The 12034-nt window shown below is 34.2% G+C and overlaps 1 protein-coding gene across 1 annotated transcript; it reads right to left on the reverse strand.

The window, feature by feature from the left end:
- Positions 1-4743: 4743 nt before the first annotated feature.
- LOC100803443 (probable N-acetyltransferase HLS1-like) lies at positions 4744-11211 on the reverse strand. The gene is made up of 4 exons (XM_014775162.1): positions 11144-11211; positions 10977-11052; positions 5358-5488; positions 4744-5101 (listed from the first exon to the last, which is right to left on the reverse strand). Exons 1-4 carry the CDS (start codon positions 11209-11211, stop codon positions 4744-4746), a joined length of 633 nt encoding a protein of 210 aa, XP_014630648.1.
- Positions 11212-12034: the final 823 nt, after the last annotated feature.

The raw sequence follows: 12034 nt of genomic DNA on the forward strand, positions 1-12034 counted from the left end.
TTTCATTTTCTTGCTTCAATTTATCAAGCTCACTTTGTGTTGAAGCCAATTTAGTGAGATCTCATTTTAGATTGGTTCTAAGCTTATCGTTCAAAACAACAAGCTTTTGCGCTTCGTGATGCATTTCATTAAGGGTTTCCTAAACTTCCTCAGTTTCGAGTTTGGAGATGGTTTCACCATTCTTCATTCAAAAAGCTTCATATTCGGATATAGAAGTGTACTATCTTGCTCTTCTTACATCTACAGTGCTTTCATGATTGACCTCAAGCATTTTCCTTGTCTCCTTTGCATTTTTACACCTTGCAGTATGGAAAAATTCATCAGAAGATAAACCAAAAGTTAAAATGTTTTTAGCTTTTCGATCATCTTGGACTTTTCTTTTCTCATCATCTTTCAACTCATGTCATTCTTCAGGAATCAAATTAGCCATTAACTTTTTTAGTTGGTATGAAGGGTCCTTTAACAATAGCATTCTGTGCACCGGGATCAATTGATTGAATGAAGATTTCCATTCTCTTTTGCAAAAGCATAAAATGCTCTCCCTCAAACAATGATGGTCGATTGAGAGAGGAATCCTCTTTGAAAGTGATTTGTTTAGAGCCCATATTTGAAGAAAACAGTGATCTTGATTAACTTTCAAGACAAAGATCTGATATTAATTGAAAAAACAATGGGACTAACCAAACCAAGAGGGGAGCTGAAGTGGTGTAAAATCAAATCGCCAAAACAAGGTTTTTAAACTTTTGTTGCCCAAAGGATCGTAGTGCAACTTTCTTTTAAATCAATATTGAATCAATCACCCAAACATAGTACCCCTTTTTTTTTTAAAGAACATCAGTTTGAAATATATTTGAAACCTAGCAAATTGATATAGAATGCAACAGAGAGATATGAGAGTTAAATAAAAGATAGAGAACAATATTTATACTGGTTGTCTATCTATTTCTAGATAAGCTAATCCAGTTATCTAATACCACCCAAATTAGATTTTCACTATGCAATGTCAGTTTTACAAGTAGCAATCACAAGCAATTTCAAATTCTACCTGGAAAATGAAACTTAGGCACCCAACCCTAGGGTCCTTAGTGAATCTAAGCCTAAGAGAAATATACTTTTAGCTTCAAACTAGAAACACCTATTCTAGCATGCAGTAAACCTCTTGCACATGCAGTAACAATGTGTAAAAAGTATATGAAACAGAATCAAGGAGAGATACAACATTTACATTCAAATGCGAGAACAAAAGACTTGATTGAATGAGCCTCTCTTGATCTCAAGTGTGTTTACAACTCACTAATCACATAAGCCTTGGAGAAACTTTGCTTTAGAAAGCTCCAAGAAATGAAAACTGAAGTTTGTAAGTTGTAAAAGTTGGTTGAAAATGAGAAAACAAGGTGGGCATATATAGAAAAAACAATTATAAGTGGATGTAATCCATTAAATTGGCAATGTAATCGATTATTTCGTGAAAGTAATGGATTACATTACCCATTTAATCGATTAAAGCATTCTTCTCACTACTAGAAAAATCAGATTTAACATCGGCGGATTAACATCGGTTTTTGACAAAACCGATGTTAACATCAACGCGGTGGCATAATTGTAAATAATGTGTATCCGTTAACATCGGTTTTCTTCAAAATAGATGTTAACGTATGATCAGTTAACATCAATTTGTTGAATAAAACTGATGTTAAAGTTCACATCAATTTGTTAACATCGATATTTTATTTAAAACCGATGTTGAACTTACATTTTAAATTATATTTGACGTGACCTATTTTGCTTGTGCTCTATTCTTCTCCGTGTACCCTCTCACGCTCTCTTCTCCATTGCATTGTTAACATCGAAGCTTGTTGTTCTCCATTGCACTAAAGGCCGTGACAGGTTGCTTTTTGTTGTCCATCCCCAACTTACCTAGGCACATTTCGTCTACCTATGTTTGTTGGTTCGAGTGGCCTCAGAATAATTAAGAAGGGGGGTTAAATTAATTATTCCTCAACCTTTACTAATTAAAAATTAATCTTCTAAGGCTTTTACTAAATTGTAAAGAGAATGAGGAGTAGAAGAGAAACTTAACAGAAAGTAAAAGCGGAAATTAAATGCACAACGGAAAGTAAAAGAGTAGGGAAGAAGGAGACAAACACACAAGAGTTTTTATACTGGTTCTGAAACAACCCGTGCCTACATCCAGTCCCCAAGCGACCTACAGTCCTTGAGATTTCTTTCAACCTTGTAAAAATCATTTTACAAGCAAAGATCCACAAGGGATGTACCCTCCCTTGTTCTCTTTGAACCTAGTGGATGTACCCTCCACTAGAACTGATCCACAAGAGATGTAACCTCTCTTGTTCTCAGTCAAACCCAAGTAGATTTATCCTCTACTTGTACCATAAAGGATGTACCCTCCAATGTGTTAAGACAAAGATCTCAGGCTGTTAAACCTTTGATACTTTGTGAATAGGGATACAAAAGAATTCTCAGGCGGTTAGTCCTTTGAATACTTTTGTATTAGGGAATGGGAAGAATCAAAAGAATTCTCAGACTGTGTCGTTTTGAATTCTTTGACAAGGGAGAAGGGAGACGCAAAAGAATTCAGGCAGTTAGTCATTTGTTCTTTTGGAAAAGGGAGAAGAGAGACACAAAAAGAATTCAGGAGGTTAGTCCTTGGCAAATTGATTTTGGCAAAGGGAGAAGGGAATGAAAAGGATGAATAGCACAAGTTTTCAAGGTTTGGAAAACCAGAAAACTTGAGAAAGCTTTTGGTACAAAGAAGAAGAAGAAGTTCAAAGAGATTCAAGGCTTGTAAAGGATTGTAAAAGATTGATTGGAAAAGTATTCAAGATTGAATGAATGAAAATGCAAAACAAAGCCTTGCTTTTATAGACTCTTCATGTTCTGTCAAGAAGACCATTTAGAAGAGTTATAACTTTTAGAAAAACTTAAAACCAATTTGAAAAAGTCAAAAACCATGTGCTATTCAATTTTTGAGAAAACCTTTTCATACTTATCTTGATTAAGCCTTCTCTTGATTCTTGAATCTTGAGTCTTGAATCTTGATCTTGATTCTTGAGATCTTGAATCTTGAATCTTGATTCTTGACTCTAAACTTTCTTCTTGAGTTCTTGAATTCTTCTTGATTCTTATCTTGAACTCTTGAACTGTTCTTGATTCACTTGAGTTGTTCTTTGATTAATCTTTGATTCACTTGAGTTGTTCTTTGATTAATCTTTGAGCTTTTTGTCATCTCCTTTGTCATCATCTTTTGTTATCATCATTGTTATCATCAAATCACCTTTGAATCACCTTTGATTCACCATGAAGCTTTGCTTCTACAGTGTTGTTCTATTGAATAGCTACGCCTATTTTTGAAACTCGTGGTTAAGCTAAGGACCTTTTTTGGTTTCTGGTGCAAGGATTGGGGAACTCGTGGTGACCTGAGGTACATTTCACTGCCAGTCTCACCAGCATTGTCACCGTTGGGTTCGAGGTAAGATTCATGTCTTCATTGTAACTTTGTGCTTTCGTGTACATGGTCTTTGTTCTTATAGATTGTTAGTTAGTTTGTTAATTTGTTACTACTACTAGGGTTTGGAATGCAGCTAGTTTGGCTTCGAAAGCTGTGTCAAAATATTGCCTTATTTTGTTGAGTTGTTGCTTGGAAGCATCTACTTTCTTCCTTCATTGTTGTTGTGTGCTCCTTTCTTTAATGCTCTAGTTCTTGTTTCTGTGCTTCATATCCTATAGCTTTTTGGGATAGTTCCTATTCAAGTTGTTTGGCCTTATTGTTCACAGCTTCAGCAGCTTCTATTGTTGGTTCTAAGTTCCTTATGTATTTAATTTTTCATTGAAATTGGATTATTGGTGTTGTGTATTGATGACTTTGACTCTTTGAATTTCAATGAATGATTTGTTCATAGCCAGAATGGTGGTTCTTTTGATTCTTTATGTGGTCACGAGTATGTAAATATTCTGTAATGTTATCTCAGGTTGCTCGTTACGAAAGGCCTGCATTGAGCAAAGGATTTTTGCTTCCAGAAGGTATAGACTCTCCTCTCAATTTGATTATCATATGACTGAAACTTTTACATTTCAAAAAGTGTAAACTAGGGGGCTGAATTGTTAGTTAGTCAGGTAGTAGGAACAAATATTTCCCGTTTGAGGATCCTTATAAAGAGGTAGACATGGGAGTATGTGATGGACATTTTGCCACTATGTTATGTTATTGAATAATGTGCGTAGAACTTCTTTGCATTCTTTAGTGGAGCTAGGCTCTGGGATTACTAAGGAATATTTTTCCTTGTAATATTTCTGTTTACAATACATAATATATATTTAAGAAACACAACAATTTTAGGTGTATTTGATTTGTAGCTAGATTTTAATATTATTTTGTTAAAGAAAATAAAGAAAGAAGGCCTTTACAGTAAAGTCACATGTGAATCTCCACATGGATTCCATGAGCTGTCTAAGGTTCACTCCCTCTCCATAGATTCCATAAACGAAGAGAAACCCAAAAGGTGTACAAAGTGAGTCACTACTACTCACCCATATTTTGAGACAAGGGAAAACTTTTTGTCTTGCATGATTTAAGGTTGTAAGAAGAAACCTTAGTAGTTGATAGTTTCTAACTTGAAGCTTATAAGCTTCACAAATGTTCCATATGCTAAATATGGCCTATGATCTTGAGGTTTCATTGTTATTAATAAGATCTTCATTATTTACTTTTCTCCGCAAGTTGAGTCATCCCTCTTCTTTGTAGTAGCATACCCATGTTCCTAAGCTGAGTTTCTCCTTCGGAATAACATCCTTGTCCAATGGATACAAATCTTTGGTCCTCATGGTTCTTTTGTACAACGAAATTGCTAGATCTATGTCCACTCTGTCTATTTTTATATCCATGGAAATTTGCTTTGTAAGGGAACTAATTGGTTGGACAAATATGACAAGTGAGCTGAGATTCACATAGTTGGATTTGATGGTGAATAGGTTTTTAGACGCATCATTTTTATTTTCAGTGGCTAACAATGCATGCTCAACTCCATTTCTCGCCATCCATTCTTCAGCTACAGTCACAAGTCTTAGTGCAACCCCTTTTCTCCTAAAAATACCAAAATGTTCTTTGAATTAGGGTGTTAAAGTTAGACTTGTATTTGTATTACAAATAGCAATGAAGAAAAATTGTTGACGAACATTTAGTTATTTTAGTCTAATTAAGTTTATTGAAACCTTAAAAATCATAATATTGCATCTGCAATTGCGGTTGCGAACCATAATTTAAAACCATGTTTGCAATCTTATGCTTCAAGTCAATTTCCAAATTTATGTCCACTTAATGAAAGCAAAGTGAGTATTACCTGTAAGTAGGAGAGACTCCGAGGCCTAAGATACAACCCATTTTCAAGAATGGCCTAGAAAGAGTGCCCATATTCTTAATGATTCCTCGAACCACTCCAACAAGCTCCCTTGTGTCAAGAAGCTCAGCTACCTGAAGGTCATTATATGAACACATACATATATAATTATCCTTTTAATTTTGGTGTTGTAGCTATTGTGATGAGTGAGTTTATATTATCCTTTTAATTTTGGTGTTATAGCTGACTTGTCAACATTGAATATTGATGTAAAGACTCATATATGTGAATTTAAAGCTAATTTTTTTTTGGCTCATGACTGATTTGTTATGGTGAAAAATTGGTGAAAATTGATTTCAGAATCAGCTCTTATTTTCATGGTCAATAATGGGCTTAAAAACATGAATTTTATAAAATCATGCATGAAATTCCAAGCAAGTCCATTTGGCGTTAGTGAAAAACCCAACCAAATTTTTGGCGGTAGCCCCAGCATTGACGGTGGAGGTACGCTTAGGCGCCACCTTGCTGGTCCTATTACCATCACATACACCCTTTCCATTTTGAAATCTCAGTCCCTAACAGATTGAACTGGGTACACTGTATAATCGTTGCATTAGGAGTATTTCATTTTTTGTTTGTGTTTATATATTGTACATAGGTGGGTCTACTTATTTGCATGTTTCCTTTGTTCCATATTTTAGTTTTTTCCAAATTGTTGCAAAGTTTATTTAAGGAGTTGTTGCTGAAAAAAATTTCCAACATGCAGCTGCTACCCGGTTTCCATCCTTTCGTACCTTTGTTGGTGCAATTGAGAAGGTACTAACTCCAAAATGGTATAAAGAGCATGGTAATTATATTCTTTTTACATGTCGATGTTTATTTTTTATGTTGTAATTGATTTATTGAGGCTAATTTTTTCCCCTTTGAGATGAAATGCAGTGAATGATTTGTTTGGCTGTTATTTATTGTTTCCTGCATAGTATTCATTTCATGCTGCAAAGGTTTAGTTCAGTACTTGATTCCATCTAGATCTAGCATTGCAAATCTTTTCATCAGTTAATGATGCTGGTTGCTGAAAAGAAGTTATTATTCATATGTGTTTGATGTTTCCATGATGTTATTTTAAGAGTTTTGTATCCCTAAAATGTTGGATCTAGTGGCCTCAGAATAATTAAGAAGGGGGGCTAAATTAATTATTCCTAAACCTTTAGTAATTAAAAATTTACTCTTCTAAGGCTTTTACTTATGTTGTTAAGAGAATAAGGAGTAGAAGAGAAACTTAACCAAAAGTAAAAGCGGAAATTAAAATGCACAACGCAAAGTAAAAGAGTAGGGAAGAAGAAGACAAACACACAAGAGTTTTTATACTGGTTCGGCAACAACCCGTGCCTATATCCAGTCCCCAAGCGACCTGTGGTCCTTGAGATTTCTTTCAACCTTGTAAAAATCCTTTTACAAGCAAAGATCCACAAGGGATGTACCCTCCCTTGTTCTCTTTGAACCTAGTGGATGTACCCTCCACTAGAACTGATCCACAAGAGATGTACCCTCTCTTGTTCTCAGTCAACAACCTAAGTAGATGTACCCTCTACTTGTACCACAAAGGATGTGCCCTCCAATGTGTTAAGACAAAGATCTTAGGCGGTTAAACCTTTGATACTTTGTGAATGGGGATACAAAAGAATTCTCAGGCGGTTAGTCCTTTGAAATCTTTTGTATATGGGAAAGGGAAGAATCAAAAGAATTCTCAGACTGTGTCATTTTGAATTCTTTGACAAAGGAGAAGGGAGACACAAAAGAATTCAGGCGGTTAGTCCTTTGTTCTTTTGGAAAAGGGAGAATATAGATACAAAAAGAATTCAGGCAGTTAGTCCTTGGTGAATTCTTTTTGGCAAAGGGAGAAGAGATGAAAAGAATGAATAGCACAAGTCTTCAAGGTTTAGAAAACCAGAAAACTTTGGAAAGCTTTTGGCACCAAGAAGAAGAAGAAGTTCAAAGAGATTCAAGGCTTGTAGAGGATTGTATTGGATTGATATAAAAATGCAAAACAAAGCCTTGCTTTTATAAACTCTTCATGTCTGGTCAAGAGGACCATTTAGAAGAGTTATGACTTTTAGAAAAACTTAAAACCAATTTGAAAAAGTCAAAAATCATTTGAAGAGTTACATATTTTGATTTATTCAGAAACAATCACTGGTAATCAATTACCAAATTAGTGTAATCGATTACACAAGGCTTTTATCTGAAAGGATGTGACTCTTCACATTTGAATTTGAATTTCAATGTTCAAAGGCATTGGTAATGGATTACCAAAACATTGTAATCGATTATAGCTTTTTTGAAATAATTGGAACATTGTAAATTCATTTGAAAACTTTTTCAAATTCATTTTGCTACTAGTAATCGATTACAACAATCTGATAATCGATTACCAGAGAGTAAAAACTCTTTGGTAAACAGGTTTTGAGAAAAATCCATGTGCTACTCAGTTTTTGAAAAAACTTTTTCATACTTATCTTGATTAAGTCTTCTCTTGATTCTTGAATCTTGAATCTTGATTAGGTCTTCTCTTGATACTTGAATCTTGAGTCTTGAATCTTGATCTTGATTCTTGGAAGCTTGATCCTTGAATCTTGAAGTGTTCTTGATTCTATCTTGAACATCTTGAACTCATTATTTGATTGACCTTTGAGCTTTTTGTCATCACCTTTGTTATCATCAAAACACCTTTGAATCATTCTTGATTCATCATGAAGCTTTGCTTCTACATAAAATCTGATTATTTTACAATTATTATTTTATTTTCAAGGATTCAATTACTTCAAATGACATGTTATTGTATCACATTCACATTTGCACTTTCCGCCACTAGATGCCTATGCAAGATTTTTCCCTGTAAATTAAGAAATTGGGTGTCCAGAACTGTCGCATGACTTTGGTTGTCATTTTCAAAACAAAAGCCAACATAAACAAATACTACCTTGGTTGTCATTTTCTCTCTAAAATTATGAAAAAGAATTAAAATATCACCAGGTTGCTTCATTCCTAGTGTTTATTGCCATGCTCATTCCAAAAAGTACCTTAGTTGTCCTGAATCTATCAAGTTGTTGATGAACTAGAAATCTAGTCCTTCTATCCGGGATCATTTTTTCTATGGTCTCGTATAAACCCATTAAAACTTCACAGTATCCAGATCATAGTTTTTGGCATAGTGAAACCTAATAAAATAAGAAATTAGTATTTTTTTGTTATCTCTAAATAATTGTAGGCTATAATCCTTAGAAAATTGAAATTACTTACTTGGGATTAAGATAGAATGAAGCAGCATGAAGATTGCTATGTAATTGTTGTAGACAAAAGATCAAGCTGAATGTTTTGATGATGCCAAAGTTTCACATGCGTCTCAAAGCTTTATTCAAGACAAAGAAATTAAAGATATTCAAGATGGATGATCAAGACAAGTCTCTAGTCTTAGAAAGGGTATATTAAATAGGAGGGGAATTCCAATTGAAGTAGCAAAAGGTTTGACCAAGAATTTTAAGTTAAAAAGTCTTTTTCAACAAATTTACTCTCTGGTAATCGATTACCAGTGGCCAAAACTGATTTACAACAGCTATTAAAATTTGAATTCAAAGTTTGCACTGTGTAATCGATTACACATATATGGTAATCGATTACCAGCAGTTTCTGAACGTTTTAATTCAAATTTTAAAGCTTGTAATCGATTACACACATACTGTAATTGATTACCAGAGGAGTTTTTCAGAAAAGATTCTCAACAGTCACATCTTTTTGTGTGGTTCTTGAATGGCTACCAAAGGCCTATATATAAAGTCTTATCCTCTTAAAAAGCAAAATCGTTTTATCCTCTTACAGATTCCTTGGCCAAAACTCTTGTGATTCAATAAGGAATTATTTGAGTGCTCAAATTGTTCAATCTATCTCTTTCAAGAGAGATTTCTTCTTTTCTTCTTCTTCATTCTGAAAAGGGATTAAGAGACCGAGGGTCTCTTGTTGTGAAAGAATTCTAAACACAAAGGAAGGGTTGTCCTTGTGTGTTTAGAACTTGTAAAAGGAATTTACAAGATAGTGGAACTCTCGAGCGGGTTGCTTGGGGATTGGACGTAGGCACAAGGGTGTGACCGAACCAGTATAAATCTGAGTTTGCATTTTCTCTTCCCTTAAACTCCTTTATTTATTATTGTTTTATATTCATATTCAAATTGTTCTATTTGAATCAATATTTAAGAAATTCATTATTAAGGGAATTTATAACTTGAATAGAAAGTTAAATAGAATTTTTAATTGGGGAAATAAGTTGTAATATCTTAATTCAACCCCCCTTCTTAAGATATCTGAGGCCACTTGTCCAACAATTGCAAATCCCAATGAGTATCAATTATCTTCCACACTTTCTTATATTGTGACTCTTGATTCTTGAAATTTGCAGCTATTTGTTCTTTAGCTCTATACACAGCTTCATAGATATATAGCATGACAGGTTTGGAGTGACACACTTAAAGCAATAGTGGATAGATTTCCAAAATCTAGAATCACACAAAACAACACTCATCACTAGTTTGCCCTCATTTTTACTAGCATGACTACCAGTTTCCCACTACTGAAGCAAACATAGATCGAAGAACATTCTTTTGCTGTGATATACATTGTAGAGTGAGAAAAACAGTTGCAAACCTTGTGATTACTGGCCTAGCTAACTCCCTTCCTTTGGAATGTTTTCTATACAAGTTTAGCACCCATAGATGCCTATAAATAATAATAAGTAAATTATATATTCGAACCACCTTAAATCTCTATGCATAATAATAAGTAAATTATATCCTAATTTTCCCACATAGGGATATAGTCACAAATAACATTATTTAAGACAACACTAGAGCTAGTGAGCTATGTCAAAGTTTCCTCTTCAAGATATCATTTAGAAGTGCTAGAAGTTAATTGCAAGCTAAAGCACATAATACCCAAAACTGCAAAATGGTGAAAAAAGAATTGAATTTTCTTTCATCCATAATAAACTTCTTCATAGTTTCCACCATGAAACATCGTGGGCACTTGTACAAAAGCTAGAATTGTCATGTACTATTGATTCTTACTGTCACTTCTTGGTTACCTAACAATCATATATATTATACACCAGCTGACCTATATGGTTGTACCTTGCCAAAATGAAAGAAAAAAGATTCCTGAGCATGCAATAGCAGCCACAAGAAAAGTAGATCCCAATATAGAATCTGCATCATTTTAGTAAAGGAATCTAGTTTTGGTACATCTAGGGATCTAACTTCTCTACCATTAAAAATGTGTTGACATTCAATCGGATGCAGCCATGTATCAACCCTCTTCTACACTACCCCGTCAACTGCATCTCTTACAAGTTGCGATGAATATGTCTCCTTTCCACTAGTGATATATAGAAGCACCAACAAGAAATTTTAAGGATTAAGTTAGTCCTCCATGTCTCAAAATATACAAGTTGACTGCTCCAAAATGACATCTTTATCGATTAAATAAGGCTACTGAGTTATCCTCATGTTGTCCCCTCCATGCATTGTCGTTATCTATTCCAATACAAGCTTAATTGGGGACTGGAACATTACCTACATCCCCATCCAAGCTCATTTTCGGTACCTCAACAGATGACAATATCTTTATGCTCTGGACACAGCTTACAAATTCTCTGCAGGGAATTATAAGTTCAAGAATAAGATAATAAACCTGAATAAGATAAAATAGTAGGGGCTATGAACTACAAGGAATTGACTACTTACTCCCAAGGATCGTCACCAACAAGAAGAATGTCGTTTTCCATCAAACCACTCCCACTTTTCCTTTTCATTCCCCCTAATTATTGTACTGCTAATAGTTATAATTAACTTCTTCAGTCATTTAAAATTTACAGTATTCAATATGTGATTGGCCAGTTTTCTTCTTGTCACTGCTAATAGTTATAATTAACTTCTTCAGTCATCAGTTATTGTCTTTGTGATGTGCTGAATTCTCTGTTTGAGCTGCAATCTTTATCATGTATACATGCTTCTACTTCTATGAAAGAAAAAATTGTAAAGTTAACACTGAAATATTTTCTATTATAATCTTGTGAAATTTTTATATAGTGGCTTAATTGATGCAAGGAGAGCTGCTGAAACAGAGCTTTTGACCAGATTTCCATTTGGAGGTACGTATTCAGTCTCTTACATTGCTTCCAAGGAGGTCTAAATTAAATCTAGGCTAGTTTTACAAGTTGGTAAATTTATCTTTTGGCTTGTAATGTGTTTGCTCTCCTAGTCTCTTACATTCCTATTGATTTTGCATACAGGGCATAATAGAAAATATTTTGATTCTAACATAATTACAAAATAGCAGATAGGATAATCTTCTAGAGCCAATATCCTCTTGCCATGTCATCATTCTCTTGGCTGGACTTCCTTGACGTAATCTTGCAGATATTGAGGTTTGTTAGCTACCCTTTTTGGCCTGTGATTCATATCTATGCTTTGTATGCTTTGCTCTGCTGATGATTTTGTTGGTGAGAATGGCAATTGTTCTATGGTGAAATTGATTCGGTGATTTTATATGAAAACCGAAAACCCAATCAAAAACTAGGTAAGAAATAGAAGATTACTTCATGAATATAACAACCACAATGAAGTTGTATGGTG

Source organism: Glycine max, chromosome 4, assembly GCF_000004515.6.
Source record: "Glycine max cultivar Williams 82 chromosome 4, Glycine_max_v4.0, whole genome shotgun sequence".
Classification (NCBI taxonomy): Eukaryota; Viridiplantae; Streptophyta; class Magnoliopsida; order Fabales; family Fabaceae; genus Glycine; species Glycine max.